The 20,017-nt window shown below is 29.6% G+C and overlaps 1 protein-coding gene across 6 annotated transcripts in view; it reads right to left on the bottom strand.

The window, feature by feature from the left end:
- LOC114928593 (Kinesin heavy chain 73) overlaps nt 1-18,058 on the bottom strand; it is a 66,253-nt gene extending 48,195 nt beyond the window's left edge. For all 6 annotated transcript variants that reach the window (XM_029299844.2, XM_029299845.2, XM_029299848.2 and 3 more), the window contains exons 1-2: nt 17,705-18,058; nt 12,231-12,318 (exon numbers count right to left, since the gene is read on the bottom strand). In XM_029299844.2, the coding sequence (XP_029155677.2) occupies nt 12,231-12,318; nt 17,705-17,759 (143 nt within the window). In that variant the 5' untranslated portion in view covers nt 17,760-18,058. The remainder of the gene's footprint in view (nt 1-12,230; nt 12,319-17,704) is intronic.
- Between the last annotated feature and the right edge of the window lie 1,959 nt (nt 18,059-20,017).

Here is a 20,017-nt window from a genome sequence, read left to right as displayed (position 1 = left end):
ACAAAATATGAAGATAAACTATAAATCTATTTATTGGATCTATATATACGGATTGTTTTGTACCTGAAATTAGAACGCTTCGCCCTTTGTTAATATTATTACTTTAATTTGTACAGGAAAAAGATTTATCAATCTGTATAGTCTCATATTTCTTGATTATAAATTCTTATTCTGTAATCAAGAAATATGAGACTACACAGATTGATAAATTTTTTTCCTGTACAAATTAAAGTATTAATTAATATTAACAAAGGGCGAAGCGTTCTAATCTTAGGTAAAAAAACAATCCGTATAGTCAATAAATAGATTTATAGTTTATCTAACCTCTATTTTATCGATAAAAAAGAAAAAAACAAAAGACTTTTCAAAGCATCCGTCGAAGTTCGGCCAACCGTTTAGGATCCCCTTAACCTTACATCTTTAAAACTAAAATTTTCAGTTTCGATTATTCTGTCTAATACGGAGCGCGCTTTTCCTCTACACAGTAATTTTTAACCGGTGTTCCGCAAAATTATGAAAGCGCGGCGTACCTATGTAGAAAAAAACAACTATAATTTTTTTTAATTTTATGAATATTATTTTTTTTTTATTTAAATTTAAATAAAAATTTTTTTACTGATATATGTATAATCAGTAAAATTTTTCAATTTTTAATAATAAATACGTTCATGCATCTTTTTGTTATTAGTTTTATAAACTTATAAAGATTTTAGTGTTTCGCAAATTTTTCTTATAATCAAAAGTGTTTCATAACTTTAAAAAGAAAAAACCGCTGCTCTAACACAAGACTAACCGCTAAAGGTGCCTTTCACGAGCCGCTGAAACCGATTGTTTGAGCGACAAAATGATCACGTAACAACTTTTGTCGCTGAATTAAACAGCGATCATTTTTGTACATGAAAAGGATAGGCAGCGCGACAGAATTGAAAGTTAAGCGTTTAAGCAGTAAATGCTTTGTAGTTGAACTGATTCAAACTACAAAATTGTTGATGCTGGATTACGAGCGACAAATCTGTCTTCAATCACTTGTTTTAGCGGCACGTGAAATTGCACCTTAATGCTAGTCTTTGACGAATCGCCCCGTCCATTAGCACGCGCTGTTAAATTAAATTACGTTCTAAACTCGCGCAGAGGAACATCATCGAATCATTATCGAACTTATATCCAACTTATATAATTCACTTCTAATAAAATTTTCAACATTTTGATCCCTGTTATTAGGATTTAGCTGTCTAGACGGATCCTCTTCCAGCTAATTCACCTTTTGACGTACTTTCGTCTTGAATTCGGTGTAGCTGCTCCTCACGTAACACCTTGATTTCACACAAGGCCGCTTGACATGACATCGCTTTCGAGAAAATTTCTGCTTCGAAAATAATCCTTCTTGTAGAAGTCATTTCATTATTCGTTGCCGTGAAATCCCCAAAATGTCGCATCCACGAGTCGATCTCAATCGATCTCGTACCGTTCTCACTCACACATAACATTCACGCCGGGAATAATAACAAAATACTATTTTAGAAAAAGAATTCAATAACTTTAATAAGAACTAAGAACACGCAGAACACAAAGTATAGAACAGAGAAATATATATAGCAATAATAATAGTCGTTGGAAAAATGCGTCCGCACAGTATCCAAGCCGTCGCGAGACTCCATAAAATGGTGACTTTCTACAAGATGTCTGCTCTTGTTGATTAACAACCCTCTTAGCAACGTGCTCGAAGATGATTTCTAAAGAAGCAAGTACATCAAATATCAAATGCAATCGCTAAAGACACTTTCATGCAGGGACGAAATATAAGGGGCGCAACAATATTTATCCAAATTTAAGTGTTTTTGGATTGCGGAATTTTATGTCAAAATTGACAAAAAATTGATACAATTGATATAGATATATCTATTACTAAAAAATTAATATAATACCAAAATTGAAAATGTTTGTAAAAATTTACACATATACATATATATGTATACAGTACAAAATGTTACCTACTTTGGCGACTTTGACTAAATCTTAAATATTTTGTATGAATATTTATTCTAACAAAAGTTGCACGTATAGTATCAAGAGGAACATATATATTTTGCAATTTTGCTCTTTTATCGAGATATGAAGATCACTTCGCATTTTTCAAATAAAATCCTGTTTTAAATATATAAATTGATTCCTGACAATATTCGATATATTATTCTTCAATTTGAAAATTTCATAAACTATGAAATATCTGGTGAAATATTCATTTTTTGACGATATTACCATTTATGCTGCACAAATAAATAATGGAAAGAATCATTTAGTGTAAAGAAAATATATAGTTATTTTAAAAAATATATGTAGCTGCAAATTACATATTTTTTAAGAACAATATGTATTTTATATCACTTGATTTCTTTTATTATTTTGTGTATAAAAGTATTAAGGGAGATCATTGAAAAATAAATATTTTATAGTTTATATCTCATAAAGATATTCATAGTTTATGTAAAATTGTAAAAGTATAAAATAAATATGTCGTAAATTATTTAGCCATCCTATCCTTATAACTTTTTATACCGAAAATATTGCAAGAAATCGATTTATAAAAATAGTGTTCCAATTAAAAAATTCAAGGTGACCTAACATATCTCGATAAAAAAGGTAAGTAACAAAAATGACTATTATACTATATGTGCTCCTTTATATTATACTTTTGTTTAAACAATTTTTTCATATAAATTTATAATCAAGTTATTTAAAAATACCACATTCAATAACACTTTACATGTATATATAGAAAATGTATATATTTGATTAATTTCTCATTTTTTACATTAGATTCGTATTCAACAACCTGAAATTTAAATAAATTTAATTGAAAACTATTTGATCCTCAATAATCTAATTTGCAACCTTTCGACATAGAACTTATTGTTAGCATCATATAAATATATTATCACCATAGTCGACACGAAAAAAATTATTTTCAAAGGTTGAAAGTTTTAACAACATATTTAAATTTTTGATTGCAATAAAACTTCTCTAATACGTCGGAACTATAATATCCTAAAATACTATAATATCTTAAAATAATTTTTTTGCAACTTTATTCGCAAATTTCTAGAAATTGACATAATAAAGCAATTCGAAAATAAGATCATATTATAAAACAAATTATGGAAAATAATCTTTTTGTTGCGTTCAAGAAAATATTTTTTTATTAAATTGTAATTAACTGTAAGAATAAAAATTATAGTTGCACAATATTATACTAATTACAGTTGCACGATATTAAACAGCTATAATTTATTTCGAAAAGAATTATTGACAAAAAAGAAAAAAAATCCCGTTAAATATATATAAAAAATTTGAATATTAGATTGCGATATTAAGGACATTTTATACATAATTAACGTCAATGTTGCGATCTAGAAAGCCTATCTTAATTTATTTATGATTAATATATATCAAGTGTTTAATAAATTATGGATATTATACATAAGAATGAAGAAGACAAAACAAAGGCTTTGGCACAATAACGATTCACTGTTCATACATACTAATATGTACTAATAGCTCATATACATGCTGTTACTATAATGCTCATATACATGCTGTTACTATAATGTTCATATAAAGAAGCTTTTAACATTGTTAAACGACTTATTTCTGGAAATGAGATATATTACGAATGTGTATATGATGATCTCGTCGCCTCATCATTAATGATTAATCAATAATTTAATTTAATTTAAAAAAAATTTTTTTTTAAATACGTCATCCATGATATTTAACAAAAGTTGAATATACTTCAATTAGCAAAAAAGAAAATTGTTAAAGATCGTATTTTACATAACTAAATATTCCTAGTCTCTCGAATTATATGTAGAGAGATCCGTTATAAAAAAGGCGATGGTCATTTATTATTCTTCCTATTAAAGTAAAAAAATGTATAGAATAAAGATAAGATCAAGAAGACAATAGTAAAGTATATAAGGACAGGAAAAAAAGAGAAGAGTGACAATGAAGCTGCACGTCGAGATATAGTAGGTATTCCTTTTCTAACTACTATCAAACAGCTTGTTCTACTTTTCAAGTTTCTCTCTCTCTCTCTCTCTCACTCACTCTTCCCCTCCTCCTTTTTCTCTTTCTTGTTACACTTGACACGTGTGCTAAGCGTGCGGCAAACCTGCTGTGGTCTTCTCATGGGCACGAGTCTGTCTTCGGCCCTCGGGATAGAGACTGATCGATCGTGTCTCTCACCTCGTGTCTCTCTCATCACATAAATGAGTCATCGCGCGTCTTATCGACACGACGATCGGAATGGCGGAGATTCAAGTAACAACTAGTAACAAGTATAAAACATGTGATAGACATCGGCGGACATTTCACAGCTGGCGAAAACTTCCCGAAAGAGTGTAGCAATAACAGAACATTATTAGAGATCTTAATAAGAATTTAGCCATAAGACAATCTGAATAATTATCCTTGATTTGTTTTAAATAAATTTACTTATATTAATCTGGATGTGTTCGTTTTATATTTATATTTATTTTTATTTATTTTATCTTTACTTTATAAAATTTAATATATTTACTGTTTTAACCTTCCATAAAAATGTTTATAAGGCCGTTTTGTTTATATACTGTTTCTGTATTATAATTTATGAGATGACTTTCAAATTTCTATATTTTATAATTTTGACTTATTTACGAAAGACTGTCGATGTTATTGTTCAGTGTAAAATTACATGTCTAAATGAACTGTGTGGTTCCTATTTTTACCTTTCAAGATTGTCATTTTTGCTAAGTTACAAATGACAGTTACTTGATTACTTCATTATTTCAACATGTAATTTAATTCAACAGGTATTTATGTATATCTTATATTTTTGAGTTCTTTAGTGTATCGATTATTCACTGATATTTTTATTGTTTTTATTTTATTACCGAAATGTATAACGTAAATTTTGTAGCCTGAAGAGGACCAAATTGATGGTCGAAACGTCGTTTCTTTTTTGAATAAAACAATTCTAACTTTGCCGGTGTTGGTCAATTAATTCTTGCCTAATTTGGTTTTTAAAAATTCAACTGGCGATCAGATCACGTTTTCCGTTAATCTGAATAAAATTCTGCGAGAGAGAAAGATATATATTCAATATTCACTTATCCAGTTATTCTTCTCTTTAATTCCTACCTACCTAATCTCTTCTAACATGCTATTGACACATTCATCGTCCATAATTACGGCAACAAATAATTTTCGTCTTTGTGAGGTAAGATGTTTAACATAAAAAAATTGTAATATTTAAGCTGTTTGCACACACTTTCCGTAAGACGTAACAGTAAGGTTCCGACCAATCGAAATTTCAACATGTTGGAATTCTAATGCTACTGTTACGTTTTACGGAACGTGATTGGTCGAAACCTTACTGTTATGTCTTACGGAAAGTGTGTGCTACTAGCTTTAGTTCTCCTAAACACACTCATTTTTTATTTATGTTATTAAAATGTTATGTATTTATGCTAATAGTAAAAGGTTAATGTGATTCAAATATGAGCGAGAATTGTCCAGATCTAGAGGACGAATCAAAACTGGATAGCATATGGCTTGACTCTTATTATAGGGTCTCTAGACATTATTGGCATATGGTACAATATGTTACGATTATTGCGTTATCTTCAGATCCAGTCACATATGTATATGACGCATGTACATACATGACTTTTTGATGTACATAACCTAAAGAAAGTTATTGGCTTACAGCCAATTAAAAACTCGAGCTCCGCGAATATTATTTGATGTAAATCAGTATTTGTTCAATATTTTGTCTTAAGACCATTACATTTTTTGATCAGCAAGTTAAAAAGCTACAATATATAAAAAAATCAGTTGATTTTACTAGGATTCAATTTCATATAGAATTAGTACGGGATTGTTTGAGAATGGAAAAAACCTTTTTCTCTTAAGAAATTTATCTTTATATGAGAAATAGTTCCCCATTTCCCAATTTCAATGTTTTATAACACGGCTAAAAAGTAAGATATGTTTTTAATGCATTTTATAGAGAATCAAATATATTCATGATATTTGATCCGATTTTTCATAACATTAATCTTTTTTACAAAAAAAATTATTAAATATTGCAAAAAAGCTATTTTTTACATATTAAACATCAATTATGTTAGAAATCTGACGTGTTAGTGAAATTTGATTTATGACATCATTTTTAATACTCAAAAATCTATGAAACACTTTGTCTAGTTTAATATAATTTTTGGTTGTAAACTAGTGTAATTTTTCAACGCAAATAAAAATATTATTTTTTTTAATATCCTAAATAATTCAGTTTCGCAAATAATTCTCTGAATAATTTAATTTTTAACTTCTTAACGTCATTTACTTAGTCAGGGTGTGTTGAAAATAAAAAAAAAAAAAGAAAAATAAATAAATAATTATCTGCATCAAAAATTACTGACGTTATTTAACAATCCAACAAATATCGACATTATTGGACGCTGAATTTTTCGAGGATGATGTGCTCGTACATTGATGTGAGAGAGACAAAGCAGTCTCGTCGCGCAAAAACAAGCGACGTTCGTGCTTTCGGTATCAAGGGATGCACGGTGCAATGACTCACAAAGAGAGTATATATTCGAGAAGTTATCCGTAAAAAGACACTCTCCCCCTCCTCCTCTCTCTCACCCCTCCTCCTCTTCCCCCCTTCTCTCTCTCTCTCTCAAATACGTTGTATAGAAGGCTCTGTGCACTTTAAAATTTAGTTCAATAGTATGCGAGATGCGCAACTTATAAAAGAAAATTATTTTTAAAACGCGGGCTTATTCTAATGCAATTACACACATTAGCAATTAGTATTAGCGATGTAAATTTCAAGATAAATGTCTTATGAAATACAGTTCTGTGAAAACGATGACAACATTTTTGTTAATTTTCCCGCATTTTAAAATGTGATCTTATAATAAAAAAAAACTTAACATACATTACATAACTAACATATACATAGTTTTTCATGTATTTATGTCAACAAAACAATTACGAAAATGATATGCACGTCCATATTTTTATATATTGATATACAATATACATTACCATTCAAAAATATTTGCCCACCTAGGATAACTTGTGTTTAAATAACTATAAATAAATAAAAAAAAAACATTTAAGATAATTAAAAATTTTAACATAAAAATATATGAAAAAATTAAATTTTAATTTATCTATGTGTTCATTTTTGTATTTTATGACGATTTTACAGAAATTCGACAGTCTTATTAATTTTTCTAAAATTTCTATTAATATTTTCTGCCACTATTGTTGTAATATATAGAACAAAACATTTTCGAACCTCTTATCTAATTCATTCTATAACTCTAGAGGATCGATATTTCAGATCGGACGATTGAGAGAGAGTTATAACTATAACTTTCAATAAATGTGTTGATTTTCCATTGTTTCAAAAATATTAAACACAGCTTTGATGTATATTTGGAATTTGGGATCATTGTCATGTTGGAAAATACACTTTTTTCCCCAATTAACCAGGTGTTAGAAAAAACTACATGATTTTCTCGTTAATCTTTTTAAAGAATCCCCTCTATTCTTATCACACATAGTATTTGCTGTTATCTAAATAAAATTATTAATAATTATATGTATTATCTATATCTGCATCTTAGATGAGTCATCGTTATCTTTATTAAATTATCTAGAATATGAAAATAATTTGGTTTAAAGTCATAGCACATAAAAATATTTAAATATTTTAGCAGTAAGCAATAAAAATTTACAAATAAAAATATAAATGTGTTTATATCCTTTATATAATTTACATTTTTTTATAACTGTGTTTACATAACCGGTCTTAAAAATAATATTATCTGAAGTTCATCTAAGCACAACACTGTAATAAAAAAATACTTTGAGAGCTAGGTTTAATCTCATTTTAAAGCTTAAAAGTTAGGATTTCAACCATATACAACATTTTTCATAAAATTTAATATAGTGAATTGCAAACTCTCCAAAATTAGTTTTGATATTACCAACTTATTAGTATGATAATTTCTTTGGGAAAAAATATCAACCTGTTTTACCAGTTCTATATGGTAAAAAACATGGAAAAATTAAAATTTTACCAACTTTAAAATTAAAAATTTTAATTGGAATTGAATTTAAAAATCTGAAAAAATATACATCTTTATTAAGTTGCTTTTTAAATTCTTTTGCAGGAGAAATTTTCAAAATTTATGAAAAAGAGTTCTAAGCATTATGTTTATGAATGGATAAAACTGAAATAATACTTTTTAATGCTCCATATTCTTAATCATAGATATAAATGGAAATAATGGACGTTGTAGATTTAGTAGAAATATTTTCATTAAATCTCTTAAAATCAAAACAAAAGTAAAATTATTAAACAAAAATATTCACATGTATGATTATTGTACTGATAAGTATTGTCTATTAAATTACAAAACCCTTTTAATTTGTTAATTTAATTTATGTATATTTGAGTTAAGTGTTTTTGAATGAGCAGCTTACTTCCCTGTAGAGTGAAACATGAAGAGAGCGGCAGAGACATGTGTCAATATGTTTCAACTGATGAAGGTAAAGACTGACTACCCCTACTACCCATACAATTAAGCTCATGCTTAGGGTCTGAGCAGAATGATTGACTTATAAGATTTGAGACAAAAGACAGTTATTGTGCGTTACTACAAAACAAAGATTTAAAACATAAAACATTGTCTTAAAGTTATAAGTGAGGTATTCGGCTCAAGCCCTTAATCTTCACAAAACAATTAATAAATACAGTGTTTTTAAAAAAAGAGCTCTTATATTTAATATTTACAATTTTATATTATATACAAAATTATTAAAGTAATATCCAAAAAGAACTTGATTTTTATTAGTTTACGAAAATACTGTACTACAAATTTTTCCAATTTTTAAAATTTTTAATTTCAAAATCGGAAGATTTTTAACTTTTTTAAAGTTTGGACAATTTTTTCATTATAAAAAAACTTAAAAAAATAGATTAATATTTTTTCCCTAAAAATACTCATACTAATTGTAAGATATAAAAAAATCAAGTTTATTATTCTTATTTTTCCTAATAAAAAAAATCCCTAATTATGAAAAAAATATACAATTGCCAATTTTTGATAGTTATGCAATTCATTATACATTTTATTTTTAAAAATCATACTCAAAATTTCAATTTTTAAGCTTTAAAATGAGATTAATCATTAGTTCTCCATCTTATTATATAAGTTACAGACATTTAAAAAATAAAAAAAAATTGATACTTTATTACCGCAATACATAAAATTGGCTATAACTAAAAAAACAATTTTTTTTTAATAAAAAATAATCTTTATGTCCTAGAAAGTATATGTTACAAGTACGTAAAAAATTATCAAAATTAAAAATCATGCAATAACTTCCTCTTGTTGATTTGTAAGAAATGACTAATCGGTGTAATTATACAGATATAATTATATGAAAATAATTATATACATGACAAATTGTTTGAATAAAATCTAATAAAACTAGACAATATTCCTTATTGCGTACGTTCTTTTAGTGTATGTACACGATAGGACGATAATTTGTATATCGAAAGAGTTCGTAATGGTCGTATCATTGTAAAAGTTTGCATATAAAAAATGTTTAAAATAATGTGCATATATGCATATTACAAATAATAAGTCCAAAACCACAAATAAATTCTTATTCATTCATCACATCTTACAAGTTCCACTTACACTTCCACATTTAATCTGCGCGCGCGAAATTGACTTGTAGTTGATACATATGTAACATATGTAGAAAAAAATGGAAAAAGAGGAAGTTTTTTATCGATACACGCATTCATGATTACGACTGTGTGTCATAAATATATCGCGGCCTTTCATCGATTTGGTACGCGCATAATTCGCATATATAACATCGTTACATCATCTGCGGTGAATGAATAAAAATCTACGTAGAGAGAATAAAAAAAGTCGCGAGTTTTTCCCTGTATAAGACGATATACATATACAGTCGGCTATCGGCATCGCGAGTCATCGTATCGTAAAAATAGCGTGACATTTCATTGATCGTGTAACGTATTCGTAAAAATATTCGCGGCTGTGTCGCGAGATTACACGTGCAATACATAACGCGAAAAAAACAAATTCACAAAGTCCGAGATATAAATTTCGGATTTTTTATTTTTTTTTTATTTTTATTTTTTTTTTTTATATTTTTTTATATTTTTTATTTATTTTTTTTTTTTAGTCTAATCTCCAGATCAACTGAGCACTGAGGTGGTAACCCTGTCCCTGGATTAATTTCTATTGAACGACGTTTTATTATGTCGCTTATACTCATACTCATTAGTAGTCTCAGTGTTTGTGAGTCCACGTGTTACGTGTTTAAATAATTCTGCGAAAATATTTAACGATAAATGAAAGAATTTTTATGGCGTTTAAAAACGTTATTCGAATTCACACTTTACACCACACCTATCAAGTCGCTGTAGAAGTGACAATATTATCTGAAATATGATAAGAGTAAGGTACTCTAATTATCTGATAAATGGCACAAATATATTTCTGACATCATCAATTGGTATGTGGATATTTAGCATCTCTCAGCGTAATATGATGATACTGTGGAGAATTCAAAACTTATATCCTTCAAAATATTAGTAGTATACTATGGGAAAAAAATTTTAGGTTACTTTGGTTTTTTAGCTATCATTAACATAACATTTAGGCATAACTAACTAAATTTCAAGTATATAATATAACTAAAAGGCTACATAGTAGCTAATACTTTTTTCAGTGATATATATATACAGAATAAGATTTTGATGACTCATCCTAGAAATATTTCTTTTTCTATGTCTTTTACAAAAAATGTATGTCTTTTACACAAAAATTGTTTGACTTTATAGGAAACACAAAAGAGCAATATAAATTTATTTACAGATAGCGTCACTTTCGAAAAATTCATTAATCATTATTTTTCTCAAATAGTTAGACTAAAACTAGAAACCTAAAGAGAAACTCGCCAAAATTCGTCACGTGACCATTAGTAAACTCTGATTGGGGTATGGATCGCACATCTGTGCTCTGTGAAGCATAATATCCGATGGATAAGTGGTTAGTATAAATAATAAAATAATATTTTGAACATCTGTTTGGCCTATTCTGTAACTTTTTAACGCAAGCGTTATAATTATAACGCATGATTACATAGATGTGTGATCCATACTTCAGTCAATCAGAGTTCAACGATCACGTGACGAATTGGCGAGTCTCTCTTTATAGAGCCTCTAACGGGAACAACATAAGCGCGCGCTACGCCAATGTTCAATTTTATATTTACAAAAATATAATTTTAAAAAATAATATAAAATTTGTCAATTTTTGTTAAAGATGTCAAACTGTTAACCCTGCTCGCATTGGCAGTCACCGATGGTAAGGCTCCTTGATTCTTGCCGCGACCATGTTGGATTGTGACGTCAGAAGCGAGAAAATACACGCTGAAAATTTTTGCGTGCCATTTTAGATAAAAAGATATTTCAATGAAACGAAAACATTACAAAATCCTTTGGCACACTTGTAAAATTGTCCGAAAACTTTCCTTTTCCCTTGACAGTTAATCAACAGCCGTAAAATAATTGAAACATCAGACTTTGTCATGCGGAATGATTGCGCATGGGCAAAGACCAAACGGACTAGACCTCATATTACAGTTATTTTACAACTGTTGATTGATTATAAAGAAAAAAGGTTAGTTTTCGGACAATTTTACAAGTGTGCCAAAAAATTTTGTAATATTGTTTCATTGAAATATCTTTTCATCTAAAAATGGCACGCAAAAATTTTCAGCGTGTATTTTCTCACTTCTGACGTTACGATTTTGACATGTCTTGTGTTTCCCTTAAAGTAAAAAAAAAACTTTTATATGAAATATTGTTTATAAAAAGCGTAGGAAAAAAGAGAGGTATAGGATGTTAAAATGCCCACCCTGTATATGCTTCGTTACTTGTTCAAACTACATTCTGTTACCGCATGACAGTTGTTAGCGCATCCGTCGTCTGACAAAGATAAAATGACACACAGAGATCAAAATCTGTAATATACAGACTAATAGATTATTCTATCGTCATATCGCGATAAAAAAAAGTGAGCGAGACAAATAACTAACAATAAGAAGAAAGATTGAAAATTACTCACCGATCGATTTTGTCCATCGTGATAGGATGCTGCAAGATGGTTTGCTGCCCTGTCATTTCGACGACGCATTGTGTACCGAGTTCCAGCTCTGTAACGAAAAGACAATCAGTCAAGATAGTTCAAATCATATTTAGTCTGAGAGTGAATTTTTTCAATCATATTCAAACTGTATATATCGTGAATTGAATTTAAAAACATATAATTCAGATATTAAAATAATTAAAAACAATAAATTGCGCCACACAAGTCAATACATGAGTCAATACAATTTGATTATCGTACGTCATAATCAAGTGTGATAATTAAAGGTGATCGTAAAATGCATGTGTGTGCAAGGTGTTTTATTTTTATTTCCTTAAATTAATATCTAGAAAAATATGGAAGAGAAAAAAATTTTATACAAAAATTGTAAGATTTCGAGAGGAGCGTCTTATTGTACGCATAGTTTTATTTCAAGTGGAGGCATTTTTGAGATTTCAAAATTATCATTACTTTATCAAACGGAACTACCATAATTTTCTTACATAAATTAATTTCTAGTATTTGGTATAAAAATTTGTTAAAATGGAACAATAAAAAAACGAATAATTAAAAAATTTGTTATGCTTTATTCTGACATATTTTGACAAAAAATATAAAATACCTCGTATACTCATTTTACGATTATATATGCACCAATTAACAATAGTTTATACATATAATAAATGACTTATCTTATTTGCAAATATTGCAATTAAAATTTATTTATATTTTTATTCAAAAAGTTACCGTTCTAATTAATTAAAAAAAAATAAATAAAAAAGTACATGCATATATAAAATATATGAATCTAAAAAATTTTTTTTTCACAAAGATGAACATTAATCTGAGAATCCGTCAAATCATTTTGATTAAAAATTGTACATGCAACCGATAATATAAATCTAATGTAGCTAAAAATTGAGATTGAATTTGTAGAGTTCGAAAATTGAGCAATAAAAGCGAAAATTTTCATATAATTATTTTAATGAGACAGGCGAGATTTTCACATAAACTAAGACGTAGAAAAATTTTACTAAAATAATTTTTATATTCATTTCAAACCCATTTTAAACTCTGGATGCTTTATTCAATAAATTTTGCTAATTATGCTTTTGGTTATTGTTACAATGAGATTAATGATACATCATACTTAATCTTCATTATACACAAGAAATAATATCATTTCACAGAAATATCCTGGTATGTAATATTTATTTAAAAAAACTTATTACAATTAAATAAATAATTTTAAACTAAAAAAAGTTTTAAACCAGAAAAGATATATGCGAGAATAGAAATGAATTACACGCTTTGTAATTTCTCTCTTGAAATAATTTAACGGGGTCAGCTTATATTCTAGAAACTGTTTCTATTTCTGCACTTTCTCCAACAAATTTTTTTATGATTGTCATTTTCTGTTCATATGTCATTATCTCGTGTAAAATAAATTATATCGACGATACAGAGAATGGCTTGAATTCTGTTGATCTAAAAAATTTAAAGAATTTTTTTAATTAAAAGAATTAAAAGTGAGAGCAATGTCTTTATGTAACACGCTAATATAAAACTGTTGAAACCACAATAGAAAGGCAAGAATGTAGAGTAACTTTACTCGCATAATAATTCTATGACTCTTGAGAAAGAGATGATTTCTTTCTTTTATCATACATATACATATACATATATATAGATATATATGTACATAAAAAATTATGAAAAGTTATGAACTCAACTACTATATCACTTTGTGACTATATCATCTATTATCAGAGAAAGGAAAGTATAATTGAAAGTGCAATGTATATGTCCTACTTTCTAGAAATAGTGTTATTATATTTTTCACGTATCATATAAACAGAGTTTCTTCAACATTACTATTACTGTCAACATATCAATGTTGTACATTGAAAATTGCAAGTTTTTTAAAATTCGAGAGTTTGTTTTTGTTACACCGATTGATTTATCTCATTAATCTATGTAGAAAATTATTAAGATAAAATATTCGGAAAATGAGTATATTGCGAAATATTTTATATTTTTTGTGAAAATGTGTTAGAATGAAGCCTAAAAATATCGCGTAAACCATTTATTTTTAAACTATTTTACTTTAAGAATTTTTTACGCCAAATATTACGAGGAATCGATTTATGTAATTAAAGTAGTTCCGTTTAATAAAATAATAACAACCTTGAAATTTCAAAAATGTCTACTTGAATTATAACTATGCGGTTATAATCCCTTGAATATGTAAGAGCCCTTCGAAATCCTACTATTTTTGTATAAAACATTTTTTGATAGAAGCTTTAGTTTTCTAAAAATGGCAATTAAAAAAATGCATTATTTCAAATAGAACTCTAATATATAGTACTACAGTACAAGTATATCATATACAATATATATATATATATATATATATATATATATATATATAAAATATACTATATACTGTAAAATAATTATATATATTTATATATCTATAATGATACATCATCATACAATATCATATGCTACAAAGCAAAGACTTTGTGAAAAGTTGAGACATGGCAAATTAAATATAGTAATTTCTACTTAATTTGTTAGATGACGAAAAAGAAAGTATTGGGTAACGAGCTGTTAAATAACGAATACTATGCTAGACAATGTCGCATCGTGTAAATTAAATCTTACAAGTATGAAAGTTTGATGATTAATACGCTAGAAGGAAAGAGAGGGAAAATTACACAATTTTATCATAAGTAGAATCCATTATCCGGTCCCTTCTTTCTCTTCCTTCCTTCTCCTCATGCTGCTGCACCTTGCGGTACGCGTTCATATGCGTTCTAAGTTAAAATCAACGCTAAAAAACTTAACGCGCACGTACACGCAACTGTAATACATATACATACACATAAATATATTCCGAACAGTGTTAATTTAATACAGTTTTATTTTTGTTTTTAGATGTTGGCAGCTATTTAACTAAAGTGAGAAGTGTTCTGAATCCGTCATAACCTATAAAACTACAATGTATAATATAAAACTTAAACAGAAATAAAGCAATATGATATTAAATACATGGTTTTTCTTAATTTGAACATTTTCCAATATTTTTTATTACTAACACATTAATATAATAGTTATATGTATTTACAGGACTTTTTGAATTTTTCGCTAAAAATTTTTATTATATAAATTTATTCTTCTAGAACAATTAGAACGAGTGTAGAACAACCTGGAACGACTATTAGAATTTTTAAATTCCAAAAATGGGGTGCTAACTTTATGCAAGTAAGAATTTATAGATTTGATGATGGTCTCTAATAATAAGTTCAGAACATTTCTCAATTTAGTTAAGTAGTTAACATCTAGAAAAAAATATAAGCCAAAAACTAACACTGTTCGGAATAACCTAATGTATGTCCAATACTAGATATGCTTATTAGCGTATGAGGTTGCGCGATATCTGTGATATATTTTATTATTATTCTGAATTATAAATTCCCAAATGCGGAAAAACGAGCACACACATTTTAATGCATGATGTAAGTAATTTATATTTATTAATAGCATTTATATTTATAATTAAATAGCATATTCTATTCAATATGCTGAAAAGAGAGATATTAGGATATATAGAGAATAGCGAAGGAGGGGATAGTTTGACGACAAAATTCGCATTATCTTTCCACCGATATGTATATATATCGTCAAAGCAGACAATGCACATATCTCAATTTTTTAGCCTTGCGATCGAAGAAAGAAACCTCGATCGAAGATACTCTGCCGATTCATTCGTTTTCCTCGATTGGATCGATATTCCAAGGTCATCGGACTAATGTCATCGAAGCGTGGCGTTTTATGCGTTTACACTCTCTCTCTCCCCCGCGCTACATCACTTTAATCAAATCAAATTTTGCGATGTTATTATTACGTTTTTATTCTATTAAGATAATAGTTTCGCGAATCAAAATTAACAAGAAAAATTTAAAGATTTAGCTATATGTCAATAAATGTGGTGACTACGTATTTATATAATTGATCGTCCCGAACGCGAGATAATCTCTGTCAAAAATTGCGACACTTTTTCTATATATTGCATACACGAAGCGTAAAAAATTCTCGTATTTTGAAGTTTAATTAGAATGAACAAGAAAGTAATGAAAAACAGTTATTGTATAATAAAAAAACACTTTAAGAATATTAAAGAAAAAGAAAACAAAATTATATTGAAAGAACGATGACAGAACTCTCTCTCTCTCTCCCTCTTCCTTTCTCTTTCTCTCTCTTTCTCTCTCTCTCTCTCTCTCTCTCTCTATCCCAAAGCTTTCAGCCTTTAATAATTTCAGGTAGTCAGTGTTTTAACGTTGATTTGGAAAATTTCGTAAACGCGAAACAAGAAAAAAAGACAGAAAATTATAAAATTTTTGATTGTATTGTCGCGAGACAACTACTTTAAATTCGATCACACGGAAAATTGCATTGTATATATATCATGCTGATAAGATTTATATGTACATTGACAATTTTGCACTTGAGAAAGCTTTGAGATAGGAATTGGACTCGGCTAAAATTCCACGAAAGTCATCCCATTCAGTTCGATTTCATGCGAACGTATTGCGCATTCCAAGTCTGTCATTTCAAAATAAAAAGAAAACGTTATTAAACGCGCAAACAGAATCAGATGGTTTGGATTCGCCAAGAAATATCATTCCGTGTATTCAGATATAAAAGTAGTATTTTTTTTACATGTATACATTAGCGCGATAAATAGCGAATTGATTCCAAGTCTTGTCTTTTCATTGTCTAGCTACTGTGAAACAGTAGGGCGGTGTAAAACAGCTATGTTTAGAGACGAAAGTGCAGCTGGGACGCAGACCAAGTGTGAGAGCAACTAGCCTCGATCTAAATTTCATAAATCTTCACTAAGATCATTCGACGACTCGTCAAAAAATGATCATCGATCTCGCCTGACATGACACTGTTAGAACGTATGTCATCGTAATCACGACTGTTTGACACTTAGCGAAACTTGATAAGTGAGGCAACGAGGCGTCTACAGACCAATAAGATCGCGTTACTGTCGCCAGTCATAGCCTATAGTATTCGCGATACAAAAACAATCGAAGGTCAATCCTATATTTTCTCGTGAAGTACTTTTGGGTCTCTTTGATTCCCGAGATGCCACACGTGGCGCAAGGAGGCGAAGAGACAAGAAGACGAGCAAAAGCAAAGAAACGAAGTGGCGATACGAGGGAATGAAGTGAGGCGAGGCTGTGGTGAAGAGAAATGAGGTGAGATAAGATGAGGTGAGGTATGAGATAGATAAGGCGAGGTAAAGAGAAGCGAGATAGACGAGGAGGTGAGGTGAGGTGTATGAAATGAAGTGACGTGAGATGAAGCAAGGCGCGTTGTATGACTGTGTATGACGTAGCCCGCGGCATCATCAGATGATTCAAACGGAAGGATATGCGTACCTCTGCGATTGAATGGCCGAACCCGTACGGCAACCTTTATTTTATCCGTAGCCATGACTTTTGCACACCGGTAACGCGCGCACTTTTGTATCACACAATCACACGAGGAGAAACCGTTAGGCGCAGTTTTACGTGCACGTGATTACGTCGACCCTCGCACGATTCGCACGTATCGCTACATTATTATTATTATCAACCCATATCGTGAACTTGTCATTTTTCGAACGACACACTGCGTTTATACCGAACCCTCCGTGACACACTTCGCCATATTGCTTCAAGCCCGTCGTGCTCCAAACAACATCGGTCGTCTTATCGAAGCTATCGAATGAACATGTTTTCGGGAAACGCCGTTAGGAACGCTCGCGGTTCGATAAATACGTGACGTCATGAATGACATTTGATATATGTATATAGAGGGCGTAACACAAAAATCCATGTACGCCATTCGTCTCAACGAATTGTCCAGTTGAAACCAGGATATATATAATAGCGAATTTGGTTGGATGCACTAGTGCACACTGAATGCATATAAAGGTTTATCACATACAAGTTCACAATTACACAAGTAATTAAAAAAGGGAAATAATAGTAAAAGCTATTATTATCATTATTCATATTGAGCAACAATAATAATAGCTCTTACTATTATTAATTATTTTTCTTTTTTAATTACTTGTGTCATTGACCTAGTTTACACCCGGTCATCCCGAAGTGAACTGGATTTAGGGATCGTTTACACTTGGATTGGTATTCATAGTCCGACCTTAGGCCAAATTCACACCTTAACAAAAAAGCAGAAGCCAATCAAAACTTGCGATGGTTAGTAAATTTGGGTGCTTTCCAGCAACGACAAAATACGACGCAGTGTATCATTCTATCTTCTTTCAATACCTGTGAATGACAAAGAATGATATACTGTGTCGTATTGTGTCGTTGTTGAAAATCACCCTTTATTACTATCAAGTTTACTATCTAGTAAGCTTACTATCAACCCGATTCTAATTGGTTTCTGCTTTTCTGCTTTCTACTTTTCTGTCAAAATGTGAATTCGGCCTTATATTTAAGATTCTCTTAAGCAGGATCTACAATAGGTGTAGTAAACTCTAAGCCTTAAGAAATTCACCAATCACAGTCAAGAATGGGGGGAATAATCGACTGTTATTAATGAATTTTTTGTTAGAGCTTACTACATCTATTGTAGACCCAGCCTTAAGTTTGAGCATAAACAGCCACGTAACCATTTGATTGGTTGACCCGGATCTTAAGTAAATCTCCGACCAGACTGAAGACGATCTTAAATATAAGATCGGCTATGAATATCAGTCTTGGATTCAATTAAGATTATCTTACTAAAGATAATTAGGATTATTTTAATATATTCACTTAAAAAAGTGCGGTTAGGTCTTCTTGCAGTTAATACATATTATATGTTGGTAACACTCGCTATATTTAGATCCAAAGCGTTTATACTACACTTATTTCAATCTTAGTTCGTGCTACTTCGCTGAGAAAAAAGGATTGAAGTAAATCGAAAATCGAAATTAATCCGTTTACACCCTAGAAATTTCACTTCGCTCCAGAGTGAATCAGGATTGGACGGCTGGATGTAAACTAGGTCATAGACTGCGTTCTCTTTGACGCTTTCAGCGCTATAAGGGCGAGTTTCCATTGAGCGTGTATGCGTCGCGTCAACGAATTAACCAATCAATACATCCCATTGTCAGCCATTTTATTATAATGGCTGACGAGACGTGTGACGCGCTCAGTGGAAACTCGCCCTAAGGCGCGTTCTACAATACGTCGTATGTCGCAGTCGGATGTTAGAACGTAAACGATTGTCCAATGCAGAAATTTTGTTTTCGAAAAAGAAATTTCCTCATTGGACATTTGCTTACATTTCGACTGCGACATACGACGTATTGTAGAATCGGCCTAAGCATTTTCTGTCTTCGTTGCACATCAAATATCAAACGAAGGCCTGGTCTACAATAAGTCGTATGTCGCAGTCAAGCACGTACTTTATCATACTTTACAACTTGTAAATTAATATCATTTTATAAATAAATAATACCTATCTAATATATCCTTGTGGTATTCTTGTTATTATATAATTCCTTAAATAATTCTTGTTTGTTAATTTCTTTTATCTTCACTCCTACAATTCACTTTTACAATACACTTCACAACTACAATTAAAAAAACTTGTTAATTAAATTTTGTCAGTTGACGTCATGATGAATAATATATTAAATATATATATTATACTTATTACAAATAAATTAACCGGTCATAAATGTAGAAAATATATTC

This window comes from Nylanderia fulva, unplaced genomic scaffold (genome assembly GCF_048542155.1).
Source record: "Nylanderia fulva isolate GAGA-0341 unplaced genomic scaffold, ASM4854215v1 Scaffold85, whole genome shotgun sequence".
NCBI lineage: Eukaryota > Metazoa > Arthropoda > Insecta > Hymenoptera > Formicidae > Nylanderia > Nylanderia fulva.
Note: the sequence above shows the minus strand (reverse complement) of the source record. Positions and strands in the feature narration are given on the sequence as shown.